Source organism: Rousettus aegyptiacus, unplaced genomic scaffold, assembly GCF_014176215.1.
Source record: "Rousettus aegyptiacus isolate mRouAeg1 unplaced genomic scaffold, mRouAeg1.p scaffold_m13_p_3, whole genome shotgun sequence".
NCBI classification, from domain to species: domain Eukaryota; kingdom Metazoa; phylum Chordata; class Mammalia; order Chiroptera; family Pteropodidae; genus Rousettus; species Rousettus aegyptiacus.
Window position 1 is genome coordinate 166,444,449 of NW_023416306.1, and position 18,804 is coordinate 166,463,252.

At 55.1% G+C, this 18,804-nt stretch overlaps 1 protein-coding gene across 1 annotated transcript; it reads left to right on the forward strand.

Moving 5' to 3' along the window:
* Positions 1-917: 917 nt before the first annotated feature.
* Positions 918-14,414, forward strand: CCDC197 (coiled-coil domain containing 197). Its single transcript, XM_036239553.1, is given in 10 exon segments — positions 918-1,029; positions 4,452-4,551; positions 5,432-5,734; positions 8,981-9,191; positions 9,194-9,227; positions 10,375-10,457; positions 11,510-11,749; positions 11,952-12,237; positions 13,371-13,527; positions 14,133-14,414. Coding segments are annotated over 7 exon segments (1,152 nt in total). The 5' UTR covers positions 918-1,029; positions 4,452-4,551; positions 5,432-5,734; positions 8,981-9,121.
* The last annotated feature ends 4,390 nt before the right edge of the window (positions 14,415-18,804 follow it).

The following is an 18,804-nucleotide window of genomic DNA, read 5'->3' on the forward strand; positions in this document are numbered from 1 at the left end:
GCTATATGTCACCTTCCCCGTATGTACTTGTTTTGAGATTAACAATTCTAATTGTAAACCAGTGGGAACTGCAATTGAGCTTACCGTAATATTTTCAAAAGCAGAAATTAGACTGGGGAGATGTCTCAGTCGATCTCATCTTCAAGCTGTATTCTTGTTCCCAGGGAAGCCTCGCATTGCCCCGACACGGGAAAAAAGGAACCCCTAGCTCTGTCCCTACATGGCGCACTGATTTTGGAAGCAATGATTCTGGAAGTCTCTGAATCCTGGCATTCAACCACCTCTCCGAAGTCATTTCAAAGTAACCAGGTGTCGGGCAGAATTCGGTTCACCGAAGTCTGTGTTTACTGCACATTTCGTGCACATGGACACTCCCTCGCACGCGGGCACTCACGCCACACGCAGTGAGGCTGACCCTCCGGGAGGCCCCCGGGGACCCCTGGCAGGAGATCACAGGAGTGAGGAAGACCAGGGCCTTTGTCGTCCACATTGTCCTGAGGGGTGGACGTGGCCACCTCTATTTCATAGCTCAGGAGACAGAAGCTCAGGGACTGTAAGATAAACTTAAAAGTCAAATTTTTATTCCCTCTCTCTCTGTTCTTTCCTTCCCTTCTTTACTTCCCAATTTTTCCAGTGCCATTATAGCTGACGGGCATCAGCTCCAAACTGCACTGTCATAGCTCCTGGCCCGGCCCGGCAGAGCGTGTGACCTGGACACGTACCCGGGCCTGCCGGCAGCCAGCGCTGTGCCCCGGGGCTGGATACCTGCAGCTCCCGGCACTGCCAGCCCCTGGGCTTCCGGGGCGAGAGCTGACTGTTCTCGGTGATGCAGGGCCTCCTTTACGGCCCTTCGTGGCTGGCCAGCTGGTCCCTCTGTGCCTATATTTAGCGGCCATGCCTGTCCCATAGGGATCAGGTGTCTGCTGTGCCACACGTCCCGGGAAAGGGACTACTGGAGCCTGAAGATAATCCCTAGGCGACGGCGCCCAGTGGCCTGGTCTCTGACCCAGGCAGTCCGGTGCCTGCCAGGTGAGGGCCTCTGCGTCCCCGTGAGTGTGCTGTATTTTTCTTTCTAAATCTGGTAATCCCATTTGCAGGGCCCTTGGCTGACAGGCTAGCGTGTCCCTGGGGTCATAGGTCACTTCTGACCACCCGACAGAAGGAGTAGGTGGGTTCGAAGACACACTACAATGTGCCATACCAGGATGGAGCTGGGGTCCTTCTTTCTCCTGTCCGGGCAGTGGCACAAGAATATAGCTTGAAGATGAGATGAGATGGACTGAGACATCTCCCCAGTTGCCTGCCATCCGCCCCTAAAATGCCCCCAGGGTCAGGGGCAGAGGCATTCCAGGTCCCTGCTCTTATGAAAAGAGCCTGGCCATTTGCGGTGATGTGGCCAAATTCTCAGCCTAAATGTGAGGTCAAGGTAGAGCCCTGAGGTGGCTGGCAACCAGGACAAGGACAGTTGGAGAGAGAGAGGGCTTAGAAGGATCTGGAGCCCTCTTGGGAACGGTGAACTAGGTTTAGAGTCAGATCAAATTCCCTTTCTGTCAACTCCTAGCCATGTATGTGACTCTGGGCCTCAGTTTCCTCATCCATAAAACAGGGACTGCGATTCTCGTGGGGCAGTCTGCAGTGGGATTAATTAATGACCTGCTCAGGACCCTCCGACGCTAGGTGACAGGGTCGAGGCTGAGCTGAGGTCTGCCCACCTCCAAGGTCCTGCTTCTTGCCCTCTGAGTTAGTAAAGACTTGCTGCTGTGACGCACCCTGAACAATAACGGCTCGAACACTGTCGTTTGTCCCCGTCTTGATAACCTACACGCAGCTGGTATTCTTCATTGGCAAATGGCTTTCCTCAGTGATGATACAGCCCACGGGCTGCTTCCGTGGATGGCTCTGCCGTCTCGTTAATGTGCCAATTCTGAGGTCCCCGTGTTCACGCGGAACAAGGCGGCAGAGGGAAGGATGTGGACCATGGCGCATGGAACGTTTCTATCGGCCAGGCCGGGAAGCGCTGGGCACGGCTCTCGCGTCGTCCTGGCTAGCGCCTCGTCACCTGGTCGCGTCTAACTTCAGACAGGCTGGGAAGCGTTTTCTAGCTCTGTTCCTGGGGAGAAGTGGAAACAGGTCCCGAGGCCGCCCGCGGCCTCTTGCCTGGGAAAATGACCCCACTGAGGAGACTCTGGAGAGTCGGAGGAGGGAGCTCCTGGCAGCCCCACAGGGATGAGGCTGCGATTCGTGCTTTGGGGGCCTGGCCCAGGAGCAGACCCCGAGACAAGGATGTGAGGGTACACGGCGCATTTGGGAAGAGATCCAGCCTACGTGGTGGGAGGGGAGGAGAGTGGGCCGGAAGAGGAAAGTCGGCCGATGAAGGGCGCGTTCTCCAGCCGTTAGCCGGGTAGCCGAAGCCCAAACCCGCAGGGGACTCTGGGAGCCAGCGTGGAACCCGAGCCTCAGAGTCCTTCCGTTAAAGGGGTGGGGAAACTGGGGTATTTAGGCGCACACCCCCGCCAGTGGGTGGTTGAGGGCTGCCCCTGGTACTTGTGGTTGCTCATGTGGCAAGATACGCAGGTGCAAGGCAGGTAGAAGCCTGGAGGTGCGCCCTGAGGGGCCAGGCTGGGGGACCTGGGCAGGGCAATCACAGTGTCTGCTATACGCTGCAAATGTGCATGGGACACTCAGCTTCCTCTCTTGATTGGTCCCTTGAAAGGACAGGGCAGGGGTCAACTCCCAACCTGTAGCCGTGTCCGTCACCTGAGCCCCTGATCCAATGTCTCCCAGAAGCCGGGTTGCAGATCCTGGCTGCGCACTTGGCTCAGACTCCGCGGACCTGAGCTGGAGCCCAGGTGTGGAGCTTCTCGCTTGAGAACTCGGGCGAGTCAGTCATCTCTCCCAGACTGGGTCTGCACTCTGTCCACTTAACGGCACTCACTGGGCGCCCACTAAATACATGGGCTTGCACCGTGCTGGGCCCTGAGGTTACAGCTGGGGACACGGTCACTGCCCAGTCCTCGGGGGGCTCAGGCAGTTACAGCTCTGTGCCCGAGGAGGGCCCTGAGAAGCAGAGAGCACTCCTCACCCAGTCTCAGGGGGCAAATTTAGTGCCTTTGCAGCAATATTTACTGAGCGTCTCACCAGGCCCTGTGCCTGGTGCAGGGGTCCCTACGCCGGAGGCACCCATAGGTTCTCATCTGTAGTGCGTATGCTGATGACCCCCTGCCGAGATTGTGGTGAGAGGGAGATAAGATGGGGACTGCCTACAAAATTCGCAGGGCCCAGTGCAAAATGAAAATGCAAGCTCCTTGTGCAAAAATTATCAAGCTTTTTCAAGATAATTAACAGCAGAGCAGGAAAACAAGAGTCTCTGAATGTAGGACCCTGCATGCTTGCATCTCCATGAGGTCCTACTGCAAAAAGATGTCATAAACTGCAAAATGCTGGGTCCACGTAAGAGAGGATGATTGACTGAGGTCTCTGCGGGAGTCCAAATGAGCAATTGGGTGAGCAGCACCCACCCTGTGCAAGGCCAGGCCCCATGCAGAGGCACTAAGAGGCTCGACAGCTGCTGTGGACCCTATGGAGTCAAATAGTCTGTCTTCAAGAAGACAGCCAGTCCCTTGACCTTGGCCAAGGCCCAGGTATCCTGCTCCCAGGTCAGAGGGCGTGGCAGCCTTTGAACTCAGGACTGGAGGCACAGACTCTGTCCTTGTATATGAGGACAGCAGGCTGCGCTTGGTGACACAAGATGACACCTGGTACAGGGAAGCCCGTCAAGGCCAGGCTACTGGCTGTCGAGTCTCAGCCCCCGCCCTTCCCGCCCATGGCCGATGCCGCTCAGAGCGTGGTGCTCCTGGTACCTCCGGCATGCTCGGCCGGGCCCACCATGGCGCTCCAAGGAAGCTCGTGGGATTTCGTCTGGATACAAACATTCCCCTGGGTGTGTGATACTTGGAACTGGGAGCGGTCTATCAACGAGAGGAACCTGAATTCTGAAAAGATTAGATTTTTCTTTGGGGCCTATCTGAGGATTCTAGCCCTGAAACGCTCATTGACTCTGCTCCCCATGCCCACCTGCCGCTAGCTGCCCGCACGATCTGGCCTGAATTCTTAGCCTGTCTCCTGAGTCTTTCCTGGCCTGGCCCAGACCTTCTGTAGGTCATCTACTGGCTGTTCATCTCAAGGTCTCCTAAGGCTGGAGTCAAGGCTGGGACTCTTACCTGGAGCCTCTGGGGGAAACACCGCTTCCAAACTGTTCAGGTTGCTGACAGGGGTCAGGGCTTGCAGCCACAGGACCGAGGTCTCCGTTTTCCTGCTGACTGTCAGCTGGGGACCATTCTCTGCTCCCAGAGGCGTCCTGGGGCTTTGCCCACGGCCCCTCCACCGCAGCCTCTCTCACCTTGAAACCTGTCACACGAAAATCTCTCAGATTTACCCTTCTGCTTTTTCAGGGCTTGTGGGATTCGATCAGACCCACCCAGGCGGTCTCCCTGTCTCAGAGTCCACTGTTCCAGAAATTCACATCTGCAAAACTCCTTTTGACAGTGAAAGGTGACAAAATCTCAGGTCTGGATGCTGCCCATATTCACAGTCCCAGGGGCCATGGGGCCAGGTTAGGAACTGGTCCACACCCCTCACCCCCACCCCCCTCCTCCTCTTCCTGGCCTTCCTGGGTTGCCTTCCTCACTGCTGCTCCTGCTGGTCTCCTTGGCTACATTCACCCACCACTATCAGCATTTTTAAGAACATCAGGACTCCCTAAAAAAATGTTACTTAAGAGAGGGCTGGGTCCAGGCCACCCAGGGAGCTGGCAAAAGTCACCCCCAGCTGGGGCCTCTCAGCCCCTTGCTCAGGCAGCTCACATCCCAGGGGTTGGGGGCCACGTCCACCAAGCTCAGTGGATGGGCGACCGCCCAGGGTCAGGTAAAGCCCGGGAGACCTTGGAAACTGCTGAGTCGCCCTTGACAGCTGGGGCGTGTTGGTGGGGTGGGCGACCCAGCAGGCAGAACTGGTCCTTTTTCCAGCTTGGCTGCAGAGTGTTCGAGAGAGGGCCCGGCCTTAACTAGAAACAGCCGTGGACCTGCAACGGCACAAATGCTGGATCGGGGAGGGGACCCGCTCCAGGCAGAACAAAAGTCGGAGCAGCAGCTTTGACTTGAGCCCTTACTGCGTGCCAGGTGCTGAGTGCGTGTCGGCTAGTTAAATCCCCGCCACTACTTACGAGGCGCGTACTACTGTTAACCCCATTTCACAGAGGAAGAAACTGAGGCTCGGTGAGGGAAAGGGACTCACCCAAGTCTGGACAGCTCATGACTGCAGAGGGGCTGCGGGGGGAGGTCACATCCGCCTTCAGTGTTGCTACCGCGCTGAAATATGACTCTATCGATCATTTCCTGAGGCCCTAGGAATAACAGTTCATCTTCTCTCACAGCTCCATCAGTCACATGGGCACTATTGTCCCCAGCTTACAGACGAGGCTCAAAGAGAGATCAACTCACCGATGGCGAGGCCGAGGGTTCGTGGGAGAGCTACGACTCACAGCCGAAGCTGTGTATCTGCAAAGCTCCGCGTGTGCCTGTGCATCTATTAAGCACCTGCTGTGTGTCCAGCGGGGACAATTTAGTTCCCGCCCTTGCCCCGCATGAAGTCACATTGCAGCAGGGAGCGAGACGGTGCCGAGTACTAACGAGTACTAAAACAGAACCCACTCGGCGAGGGCAAAGCGAAACCGACGGTAAGCTGGGTCCAGGGGGATTCGAGATGGTCCGGGAAGGCCACACCGAGGTGGTGGCATCTGAGCTGCGGCCAGAAGCGTGAGGGAGAGGGCATTACGGAGAGCTGGGAGAACAGCGCTCCGGGCAGAGGGGACCACAGGTGCAAAGGCCCTGGGGTGGGGCGGGGGGAGACCAGTGTGGGGGCCGGTGTTTGAACTTCGCTAGTAATTATCGGAGGACTTTAAACCAGCAACGTGCTGCAGCCGACTCACACCAGGGCCCGAGAGCCACCTGTTAAATCTTCGGGACGTTCGCGAGCACATCGTTAACGACTAGTCGCTTAAAATCAGCCACGATGGGAGCATTTTCAACATGGAAACTGGCACGTTTCACAGATCGTGGCTGTTGTGTCCCCTGGGCCTCAAAGTGGTTCAGCATTTTCCTGCATAGCACTGGTTTGAGGCAGGGAAATGGGGCGACTGGGTTTGGACTTTAAGGAGAGCCCTCTCCGGCCGCTGGATGCAGAACAGCCTGCAGGGGACAGAGAGCAGGATAAAGGAGCAGGGGGCGCTGCTGCACTGTTCCACGCAGGACAGATGGGGTTTGGCCCAGGTGCGTCCGTGGATGGATTCATGCGATTGCGGAGGCAGAACCAATGGGTCTTACTGAGACGACCCCCAAACCGAAGCTCAGAGTGGGGCGGGGCTGGCGACATCGCACCTGGAGCATGGAGGGTTGTGACCTGAGCTCACCTCTGCTGGGTCCCTAAACTCTTTCTGCCCCCTACACCTCCGTGTATCCCCAAGTTGCCACGAAGATTCTTCCTGGGGACAGAGAGGAAACAGGTAAGGACGTCCCTGGCTGCCCCTCGGCCCTACCTCCCTGTGGTCAGAGCCGCCCCTTCCTACACCTCTTCTCGGGAGGCCAGTTCCTCCCATGCTGCCAGGTGGGATGGGGGAGTCAAGATGCCACTGTGATAGACACTGAAAGGCCCAGCCTCCACAGGGCACACTCTGGGACCGTGGCCAATGCCTCTGGCCTCCCTCCCAAGAGGGCCCAGTCCTAGTCAGGACGACTGCCCAGAGATGGCCTCGGAGGGTTCCAGGACCTGCCTGGGCATTCCCCCAGGTCTGGGAACCTTCCCTGGTGCAGGGCAGCCATGAGGGTAGGAGCCAGGTGGGGGCCCTCGCAGGTGGAGTGGCCACAGCACACTTCCTGGGCCCTGAGCCCTGGTTCGCCTCCTCTTTATCTGGGCTGGGAGGGAAGCATGGGTAGGTCTCAGTCTGTCTCAGGGGTGAGAGGGTGGAGGACTCTAGCTAGTGCCAGCAAAATTCTGGCATGCTCAGTAGGCCACCGTTGTCGTCCGTGCACCCACTCAGCCCCCACCCCTATGCCCGGGCTTCACGCACTTCCCACCCCTTCCCTGAAGCCACCTTTGGCAGCCGACCCCAGACACAGGGTTCATTGGCTTCAGCCTCTCCATCTGTCCAAATTTGCTCTCAGGAAAGGATCCTGTGCTAGGGGTTAATCCTAGGTGCTATTATCTCTACTTTGCCGCAGAGAGGTTATATACTTCCCCTAAGGTCACATCGTGGGTAGCCCTGCCTGGCCCCACAGGCTCAGTCTGCATCCCGAGCATCACTTTCTGCTGGGGAAGGCGGGCCGCGTCCTCTGTGGGGGCATCTGGGGCTGCAGGGCAGTCAGGGTTGGAATTCTGGGCAGGCCGCCTGATCCGGCCTCCCTTCTGCTGTGCTGTGAGACTCAAGCCCTGGGGTCAAATTCCAGCCCCAGGGGCCCTTGTTAAGGCTTTAAAAGGGGATTCTATTGCCATTTAATTGTGGGCCTGCCCTTGAAGCCAGCTCCCAGCTCCCAAGGTTCCCAGCTGTCTGTAAGGAACAGCCTTGCTTTGGGTTTCTATCTCCCAAAGCCCAGGGGATAGAGGCGAGCTGGGGAGTCTGAGGCCTGGGCCTCTCACCAGCTACGTAACCTTGGCCATTGCTGCCTCCGTCCGGCCCTCGGTCTTCTCGCTTCTAAAGCTCCTTTCAGCCCCGATGCGAGCCTCTGGTTCTTACCCTAAGCAGGGGACGGGGGTCTGCGGCTTTCTGGGGAAGGGGCGGGGACGTGGAGGAGGAAGAACCAGAGCAGTGTGAGGGCTCTGAGGCGGGCGGTGGCTTAGCAAGGGAGTGGGGCGAGTTAAGGAAGATTCTAGAAGCCCTAGACCTGGGTTCAAATCCTTGCACAGGACATGTGCAGGTAGGAGGAGGTAAAAAGGAGAGTCCAAGGATAGAGCAGTGAAATTTGGGCAGCCCACAGAGTCGGGGCATCGGGGATAACCTGCCTCGCCCGCAGATGACCCACCTTGAGAGGAAAGGACAAAAATAGCCCAAGTCTCCCCGGAAACCACCAGCGCTCCTCCACCCCTTCTCCTTCGGAGCTGAACTGGTGGGCAGGGGCGCAGAACCACGGAGAATCGGGCCCTCCACCACAAGTGGGTCTGCAATGGACACGGCACCAGGACAAGCCAGCATTGCGATGTCGTGGCCCAGTGTGGCTTTGGGCTCCTGGAGTTGTGACTGAGTCCGCTGGGCCCCTTTCTCCTCCCAGTGTCTGCTGCTCCGGGCTGGGAAAACTGACGCCGTAGCCCGTCCCCGTCTCCCCCTGCCCGTGTGCTAGCCCAGGAGAGGGCCAGTGAATGGCACTGTTAGGGACACTCTCTTCATCTTTTGGCCATAACTGGGAACCAGGCACAGGTGAGTGGCTCGTGCAACCCTTTGCAAGGCTGGGTTGGAACTACCTGGCAACTAAACTAGCTTCCCAGCTTAACCATGAGCTTATTCAAAGTGTCTGTCTTGGTCGCCACTCTAGCTCAATAAGCTCTGTACATGGCCAGAGTTTGTGATGTCAGTTAAATACGTAAATGGGTGGGGGGACAGGTGCGCAGAGAGAGATGGCAGAGCTGCCGCCTCCTCGTGCGGATGCTTTCTGAACCAGTCTCCAGCTCCTACCTAGGGCCTTTCCCTGGATGCCATCGGAAGCCGGCACCTGCTGGCAGTCCCAGGCACCTTGGGGCCCTTGGGATTTGGCGATGATGGGGCCATCTCAATTATGGGGCTGCTGTGGAATGCCCCGTCTGGCCCCTCCAGAGCTGGGGTGCAGCTCAAAGACCCGAGGCTCTGGATTTAATGACCCACGTTCGAATCCAGGCCTGATGTGTGTCCTTCGGCCGGTTACCAGTCCCCGCTGAGCCTGTTTCTTTTTCTCTGCAGCTGGACTGCAGCCTGGTTTCCAAGGACTGTCAGGAGGATCGGAAGAGAAACTGCCCTGGTCGTGAGGGTCGCCATCCGTCGTCTTCCTGCCTGGCCCACGTGGCCCTCATCCTCCCGGGTGGCCTGGGATGGTGAGGGGCAATGCCAATGGCCACGGATGCAGGCCAGGGGTCTGGCCCGAGCAATACCGGTGACGAGGACAGATACCTCAGCTGCTCTTGCAGGAACTCCGTCAGCTCCAGGCCAAGTACAAGTTCTCCCAGGCCCTGCTGTGCCCCCGCCCCAGCCTCAGTGCTGCGTGCCATGGGCTAAGTATCAGGGACTGAGCAAAGATGCCTGAGGAGGCCAGGCCGTGGGATGGTTGAGGGGGGCAATAATGCCTGGACGTAAACCAGGAGGGGCAGCTGTGGTGAGGGAGGCTGGGGCTCAGCTCCCACCTTTGACCTCAGACCCTGGGCCGGTCCCAGCCGTCCTTGGGCTTCGTCGCCCCTCGCGAAGGCAGGGCTGTGGGTGGCCGTTCCTGTGCACCTGTCAGCCCAGCCCCTCTAAAATCAGCCTTCAAGGTTGCTGCCTGGCTGAGTGGAGACCCTGGACCTCAGGCCTCCTTCTCCCACCGCGTGACCTTTCGGTTTCAGGCTGCTGACCAACGCCTGAATTAACTGAAAATAGACGAGTCTGAGCAATTTTATGGAGAAAAGGTCCAACCCTTCTATCAGATTCTATAAGGCTTCCCAGCCCCAGTAAGGTTTGGCATCGTGGCTCATAGGACCCCATGTACTATTTGTAGAGAGAGACAATTTCCCCTGCATTTTCAGGACTGTACGGATGAGAAAATGGCAGAGCCAGAGTGGCTTGTCCTGGGTCACTGAGCCCATCAGTTCTTCCCCTGACCTTGACTGGGTCCAGAGTGGGTGACCTATTGGAGACCCATTTTGCTTGCGGAAGCCCCAAGACTCAGGTGTGGCTAGCCAGCATCAGGTGGCTGTCTCCCCTCTGGGGGCTTCTGGGAGCCCCGACCTCAGACTGAGTGCTTACGATATATATGCTAGGTGCCCCAGGCGTGGTCCTGGTCAGCCTGCGAGGGGGCACCTCTCATTATTACAGGTGGGCCACCTAGCCACGGAGAGGCGAAGCACCTGGCCATATCACCAGCTATTAGGGGTTCGGGCCACCCACCCCCTGCTCGGCCCCCAGGAGAGGCGCCCTACTAGACCCCCATGCCAGAGTGACCCAACTTCACTCTCCCCCAGGTTCCTTCCTCGCGGCGTGACCTCTGGCATTGCTTTGACCTGTTTGTGTTTCAACTTGCACAGACTTAAGCCAGTGGTGCACTTGGGAACCTCCAAACCACATTCTCGTATCTGGCTCTCACCGTCACTGAAATGTGTCCACAGGCAGAGGAACCTGAAGAGAGAGGTGGAGAAGCACAAAGTTTTCGAAGACTATCTGGTTAAGGTCCTTGAGAAAATCCCCCAGGGTGCGCATGTTGCTTTTTTAGGGCTGGGGCACAGCGTGTAGCCGTGCTGAACCTCGAGTTCATGTGCAGAGCTGGGATCTACAGAGACCGAAGCCAGCGTGGCTGAGAAGGGCTCAGCCTACCTGAGCCGGCCTGCCTGGGGAAGCTCGGCCCCGTCGGGGCTAACGGTGTAGGCTGTGGCGGGTTCTCAAGGCCCTGGTCCCTTTATCTGTGCGGCGGGAGCAGCAGCAGTCACGTGGGTCACACGGAACTCAGCCTTAATAAGCATGTAGCACGGTACCCAGCATTTAGCAAGCGCCCAGTAAACGTGAACTATCATTGCCAGTATTTCATTTGTCTTAGGTTTCGCTTTTTGTTTTGCTATCATCAGCTACCATTACAGAGACATCTGAAACGGGTTTTGTTATTATTGTTCTATCACGATTTATGGCAGAGTCAACTGTTCCTTTGTGAGCAAAGGGAAAGGGAGACAAACGCGTATTTTTATTACCATCGTCATTATTATTATTATTATCTCAATATCATCGATAATAAAAATAGCTATTACCATTTATTAAATACTTACTCTGTGCTGAACTCTTTAGTAAATCTTTTTTACCCGCCTACGAGCTTCTGAGAACTGTGTTGCCCAGGCCCAGAGAGGTGAAGGAACTCGCCTAAGGTCACCCAGCCAGGAAGTGGCGGTGCTGGGTCTCGGACTCTGGTCTGACTTCGTAGCCACTGTACCAAGTGCTGTGGAGCTGTGGGAGCCCCAAGAATTCTGCTCTGGAGGTCAGGGAAGGCTTCGCAGAGGAAGCGGCTTCTCAGGGGGCTCAGATGAGTTCAGCGTAGGGGAATGGCATTGCAGGCAGAGAGGTAGCACAGATGAAGGCTGGAGCCATGGCCCTGTGGGGTAGGTTTGGGGACAGTGAGTTCCAGAGTGCCGGGGCACTAGGACCTGGCAGGGAGGTGTGGCTCAAAGAGCCTTGAGCACTAAGCCCAGGAGGGGTGTAGGGCTCTGGGTCCAGCAAGGGGCTTGAAGCAGACCCAGCATCCAGGGCTGCTTCCGGCAGCTTCCTGGTTTGGAGCCTTTCTAACTCAGCAGCTCAGCCCTGTCCAACCCACCCAGAATGAGAAACCGTCCGAGCTGGGAGCCATCACTCGGGATGGCAACAGTGCCTGTCCCGCAGGCTCCTCCAGTCGGCAGTTCGTCCTCAGGGGTGGTCTCCTGCCTCACCCGGCAGCCTCCATCCAGAGTCTGAGCGGGCTAGGCAGCCTTCTAAAAGTTGATGATTCTTTTGAAGTGGCGGGAGGTGAGTGATGGGGCCGGGTAGGTGTTGGACCAGTCCCGCTGTCTTGCAAAAGGCCCTGCATTGGATTGCCTGGCGCCTTCTCAACTTTGGCGCTCCAGCAGGAATTCCGGGGGCAACGGCAGAAGTCCCACCCACTGCAGGGGAGGGGCGAGGGCCAGCCTTCCTGCCCCCCCCCCACCCCACCGCAGCGCTGTCTCCATAGATTACAGCGAAGCGGAGGAGCCGGAGGCGGCCCTGGTGGTGGCCATGGTGGAGGCCCTGGTGGAGGCCATGGTGGAGGCCATGGTGGAGGCCCTGGTGGAGGCCATGGTGGAGGCCATGGTGGAGCGCTATGGAAAGCTCTTCGCAGTCAGCCGGGACATCCAGAAGCACCTGGAAGCCTTCTCCGCGATGAGTCAGGTGGCCCTCCAGAGCCTGGAGTCTCTCGAAGAGAGTCATAGAGCTCTTATGCTGGTAACAGCTGCCGGCAGCCTGGCTCATCCCCCTAGGTCCAGAGAACTGGGGGCATCAGGGCCCCCTTCCCTCTGCACCCCTGGGAAAGGCCTGGAGCTGTGACGGGCTGCTGAGAGTGTCTAGGGGAGGTGTCACTCCAGAACCTTGTTCTGTATCCCTTCCTCTCCCTTTCTGCTGGAACTCGGGGCTCTTCTCTGAGGTTCAGCTTATGCTTAAAAGGTGCTCTTTGTGGTAGAAAAGCCCTGAGCTCTGGATTCAGACAGATTGGGTTTAAAATTCCACCTCTGCCTCTGACTAGATGGACAACCCTGGGCAAGTTTATACCCTCTCTGAGCCTCAGTTTCTTCATCTGTCAAATGGGGGCAATGCAACCTAGATGCTAAGTTGTTGAGAGACACCAAACTCAAACTATGTCAAAGTGAGTGCCCCCAAGAAGTCGTCTCTCTCTCTTTCCTTTTTGGTTAATCTTGTAATAAATAGAACTGACACCAGGAAAGACAGGCATTGCAGGCGGGAGAGACTGCTCTGGGAAAGGCCTGGCATGGAAAATGTGTGCTCTGCTGCCGGGGCCCGGGGACGCAGAGGCAAAGGGGGCACCAGGCCAGGAAGGCTGCTAGGCTGGCTGATTCTTGCAAAGGACCGTTTCCTGACGTTTGCAGCAAGTCTCCTCCCCCTAGTGGCAGCACCGAGAACCTACACCATTTTGTACCTTTATTCCTAGACAGAACTCAGATCCTTCAGGGCTGGGGCGCGGTGACAAGCATTTTACATTTAAACCTCACCCCAACCCCTCTAGGTAGGTGCTTCTATTTTTAAGGCTGAGGCCGGGGGGAGGTGAGTGAGATGAATGTGAAAATTCAGGGTTAGATCCTCTGTTTATTTAAATTTGAACATTTTGTTCAGCATGGATTTTTTTTTTGCATTAACTTTGATTTTTAGAAAACATTGCGTTAAAATATTGTTTACATTAATTACTGAGGTTTTTTTTGATGCCCCCCTTAAATTCTACATCTTAGTTCCAGCCATGCTGTTCTTCCCGTCTCTGCGGTGAGGAAACTAAGGCTCAGAGAAGTGAGGGCACTCGGGTTGTGTCCTGTGTCGTCTGAACACACCCCGCGGGGCCGGAGGTGGGAGTGTGCTCAGGACAGCCCTGTGTCCCCTCGGGCAGGAGGAGGGGGCTGCTGGGAGAGGGCCTGAGCTGCTTCCTCCTCCTCCTGCTCACCTCTGTGCAAACGGCCATCGACAGCACGGCCCAGCAGTGCTGCTCCTCCGCCCGCCTCGCACCCAAGAGCATGGGCCTCTTCTCCAAGCTCAACCTGATTCAGGTGAGGGCTCCCTGCCCCCAGGCTGGGCCGCAGCTGCCATCCCGGGCCTCAGCTCATGATGCATTCGTGCTTAGGCACCCCCCCCAGCCCCTCCCTCCGCGGCTGCGTGGACTCCTGGCGCAGTAGGTCTCAGGGTCTCCATTAGTCTCTCAACAAACAGGAATGAGCACTCATTAAGTGCAGGGTTGGAGGCAGGTGTCAAGGGATTCCTGCCCTGCCTGGAATTTATGTGAAGACCCCCCTTGGCACATCACACACACACAGTGTATATGCTCGTACAGACATTCAAGTGTGCTCTCTGCAACCCTAACGATACACACAGAACACACACTGACACACCAGCAAACACACGCACCAAGACGCACACAGATGTGGTCGCACATTTACACACATGTGCGTACAGTGGGAGGGGACATGTCCAACCCCGAGGGAGCCTCTGCGTAGGGTCCTCAGTTTAAACTTCAGACTCGGACAAGTCCACGGAGCTTCCCCTTCTCGCTTCCGCCGCCAGGACGAACCCCCTCTCAGTCGTGATGCTGATGCCGCAGTATCAGAGGATGAGTGACCAGCACTGTCAGGTGAGAGAGTTTTTTTCCCCCTCCCAGGAATTTATGTTGGACAAAATGGAGACTGTGAAATTTATCTCACTGCTCATGGAACCCAGAGGATGCTGGTCAGGTGACAGCCTCAAAGACCAGGGATCCAGAAGGTGCAGCAGACCCTTCGGGAAATGCCCCAGGAGTCAAGGTTTGATCCCCAGGACCCCTTGACCCAGTGTCCAGACTTCGGAGTGCTCCAGCCTGTACCGACCCCGCTGGCAGCCACGTAGGCCCCGCCAGCACCATGACTGTCTCCTTACCTGCTTGGCCTCCGTGTCTCAGCACTAGCTGCCCCGAGTGGGTGGGAGGCAGCCTGGGGGCCGTGAGAGGGCAGGCAGGGTCCCGGAGCCAGCTGGATTGGTGGTGCTGTTCCCCATACTGGTGGATTGTTAGGGATTAAGAAGAGGCCTGCCTGGGACCGTGAGGGATGGAGATGAGGGTTCCTGGGTTGGAGGCAGCAGCCAGGTGGGGAGGCCCAGGCTGGAGACCTGCAACCAGGATCTGGGGCTGCCTTTCTGTCATGGGTGGGTTCATCTGAGACTGAGGAGCTTTGGATGGACGCCTGGCTATTGGGACTGCCAGAGTCACGGAAACTCTCGTAAAGAGCTACCCAGAGCTCCAGGATGCGTGGGAGCTCACTTGGCACACAGCAGACTGCGGAGCGCAGCAGACTGTGGGTAATGAACTTGTGGGAAGCGTCTCCTCACTGGTTCCTGGAAGCTGAATGCCAAGTCGGTGCCTTCCGCCCACCTGAGGGTCCTAGAGTTGCCTGGAATGAATGCTACACTTAGAAACACCTTGCCAAGGCAAAGTCCCTTGTCCAGTGTTTTCCCACTTGTAAAATTGGGCGAGAGTGTCTAAGGGAGTCCCCTCTCCAGACTGATATTCTAGGTCAAGGCTAGATAAAGCGGAAGTCACTGGTTTGGTTTTGTTGTGTCACTGGGGTAATGTCATCCTAATGACTACCGCAGTCCTGAAAAGAGTTCACCTCTGGAAGTCCGCTGATGTGAATGGACTTGATAAAGGTTGAAAGTTAAGAGCAACTGTAAACAGTGGCGAGTCAGCAAATTAACTTTCAAAGGGTGTTTCAGAAAAGATGCTGCTGTTTAGTCAGCAGACATCGAGGGTCTGCTGTGTTCCAGGTGCTCTTGGGAGAAGGGAGTAGGAGGCTCAGAGGGAGCGTGGGTGTAGGGTAGAGTAGGACTTGGCCACTGAATTAGTTAAGGGAGCTAAATACAGTAACGATGGCTGAGTGTGGTCAGGTCTTGAGAGCAGTTTAAGCACAGGGGATCTGAGGAGGGAGCATTGCTTTGAATTTCTGGTCTCACAGGCCTCTGGAGGGAAGAGGACGTCTTAGGTAGGGCTGGAGTCAGAAGGAGGAGGTTTGGGGAGGGCTGAAGAAAGTGGGGACCTCCAGTATGACTGCAGCACGAAGAACCTGACAGGCAATGGGAGAAGGTGGGCTGGGAAACCATTGTGGCATCCTAAAGGCCGGGCTGCGAGGTTTGGACTTTAGTCCAGAGGCCACACGTGAGGGTATCTTTGTTCGTTTGGGCTAAGTATACAGTATTGTAATAGTATTGTAACAAAATGCTTTAGACCCAGTGGCTTAACAGCAGACATTTATTTCTCACAGTTCTGAAAGCTAGGAGTTCAAGATCAAGGCACCGGCCGGTCCAGGGGCTGGCGAGAGCTTTCTTCCTGGTTCACAAATGACTGCCCTTTTGCTATGTCTTTACAAGGCAGAAGGGGAGAGGGAGCTCTCTGGGGTCTCTTTTGTAAGGCACTAATCCCATTCATGAGGCCAGAGCCCTCATAACCTACCCTCCTCCCAAAGGCCCCACCATCACATTGGGGGTTAGAGCTTTCAACATATGATTGAAGGCTGGGGGTGGGGTGGGGGGGTGCAGTGTGAACATTCATTCCACTGCAGGAACCCTCTCACATTCAGACCTCCCTCAGTTCTCTCTCTCTCCCCACAACATCCACTTTCTAAAGAGATCTGAAGTACCCTATCATCCTCCCTGTGATATGGGCACATGTTAGGCCAAGGATGCTTCGATTCGAACATTCCTCAGGAAGCCTTGTTGCAAAGAGAGTATGGCCCTGCCCCAGAGCTTCTAACCCAGTGGGTCTGGAGTAGTAAGGCCTCAGATTTGCATTTCTGATAAGTACCCGGGTGACGCTGATGCCACTGGTCCCAGGGCCACACTTCAAGAACCACTGCTTTAGAGGCATGGCATACCCTAAATGTCTAAACTGAGGTCTGCCCTACCTGGAGAACCATCTCCTCCGGCCTGGACTCTAGCTCCTCATCTGCATGATAGGGCTGGACCTGGCATTCTGGGAGGGCTGGCCCGCCTCATCTAACTGTCTAACCTCCTGCGAGGTGCTGGACACAATAACACCTTATGGGCCTAGCGCCTGGATCGCTGGCTTTGTGGCTTTACCTGCTAGGGCTCTGTGGAGTCTGGCTGTCCTTTTGACCCCTGCCATCTGCCCGGTGTGTACCTGCTGTGCATTTGTAGGTCTAGTTCAGATGTTTGGTCACACTCCTTGGGAAGGAGGATGATCAGAACAGATGCCTGGTGCGGTAGTGTCTGGACATCCATCTACCCTAACAAGCTCCCAGGTGGTTCTGATACGGACAGGTCTGCAAATACAGAGAGAGAAATTCTGGGTATCTAAACATCAAAAAGAAGGAAACCTGGTCCATGTTTTCCTGGTCTTCAGTCTGGAAGAATTTTGGAAGCATGAAAGCAACAGAAGTGACAACTGACAATAATTCGACAACCAAAAAATTCAAACTACATTGACCTCAGAACATATAAAATATTTAAAGATAATAAACTGAGGGTGGGGGGAACTGCTGAGAAATTTGGGAAAAGAATGATGTTTTCGATATTTATAAAAACTCTTACGAAGTAAAAAATTTGACACAAAGTGTTCATATTCAGCAAATCACAAAATAAGCAAAAATGGCCTATAAACACGAGAAATATTTTTCACCTCACTGAAAATAAAATTAAACTGGCCTTTGGCTCAGTATTTCTAGGTCAAGAAATTTAAGTCAGTAAAACCAGAGCTATTTGGTTCCAAATGACAAAGCTCTCTTCAGCTTTAGCCCCAAAGAGAATGTGTTGGAAAGCCACCTGGTGCCAGGGGGCTGAGAGCCACCAGGAGCTCCGTCAGCAGAATCCAGCCTCTCTTCGTCTCTGGGCTCTGCTCTCTGCACCTTGGCTTCCTTCTCAGGCTCAGCATAAACAAGATCGCTGTCAACCACCTCAGTCCTGCACCTCTAAGTCGAAGTTAGAGAAAAAGAGAGAATGTCTTTTCCCAGTAAGTCCTCAGCAGGTCTCAGGGTTCACTCTGATTGGATCCCCTTGAGTCATGTGCCTCCCTTTCATGAATCCCTGATTGGCCAGTTCTATGCTTCGTATTCTTTCTATCTATCTCTCTAGCCAATCTCTGCAACTAGGAAGGATTCCATGCTCTGACTGGCCAAGCTTGGGTCCAATTTTTGAGTTTTAGTGAGCTGGAATATCTTTCCTGGCTAGAGGCAGTTCCCCTGGAGCCAGTGGTGGATGCCACAAAAACTTCAGGGACTAAAGGAACAGACAGGTGTTTCCCCAAAGGGAAATCAGGCTACTGTTATCAGAGAGGGAGGTAGGGCCTGGCACTGGGCAAGCAAAAGCAAGAAATGTTTGTTACAGGTGCAACGAAGTATCTGCATGAAGATGTCTACTACATTGTTATTTACGGTAGCCAAATGGGAAACAACCTAAGTATTTCAGAGGAAGAGTTCAATAAATGACGCCCAAACTTTATGACTTTATTATTCTAAAGCCATTAAATACATGTTCGAAAATATTTAATGTAAAGAAAAATATCTATAGGGTGTGAAGCTAAGTGAAAAAAAGCAGAGATTTTTAAAATGTAGAATGCATATAAACCTATTTTGGTAAAAACTATATATATGAGGAAGGAAATACACTAAAGCAGTGCTTCTAAGGTCCTGACCCTTGGGAGGAGTGGGATGTACTAGATCCCACCTAATGCAGCAGATTGAACTAGTGGTCCCAAATCTGCCCCCCGCACCCCCATCGTGGTGACACCTACATCCACAATCTTGCCAGAGGCTCATGGCAGGTAGAGTATTCGTTTCCACCCCTCGGCTTTTTGTTGGCCACATGACTTGCTTTGGCCAATAAGATGCTAGTAGATTATGACATGAGCAGAAGCTTGAAACATGATTGTGCTGTGGGGCTTGCCACCATGAGCTTAGTCGCTTGCCTCGGGAAGCCCCCTGGTTCCAGGAGGATGAGAGCTATGGGGAGCAGACGTGGACCCAACCTGCAGCATGGTCCCCCATCCAGTCCTCAGCCACCCCGCAGCCCCCAGAGCGAGAAATAAATGCTTATAATTGTAAGCCAGTGAAGTTTGAGTTTGTTTGTTACGCAGTATTATAGTAATAGCTGCCAAATACACCTGCACACTTCAAATTCCGTGTTCTCTCCAGCCCAAGATTCAGCAGCATGTGGGGACCAGTCCACCTGATGGGCATGAATTGTGTCCCTGAGGAATGCTGGGAGGTAAAAAGTGGCTAGGAACTCTGCTTTGCCATGGTGGCCGTGGTTGGCTCTGGATTGTAGGATTCTAATTTTTAATATTTACCTTA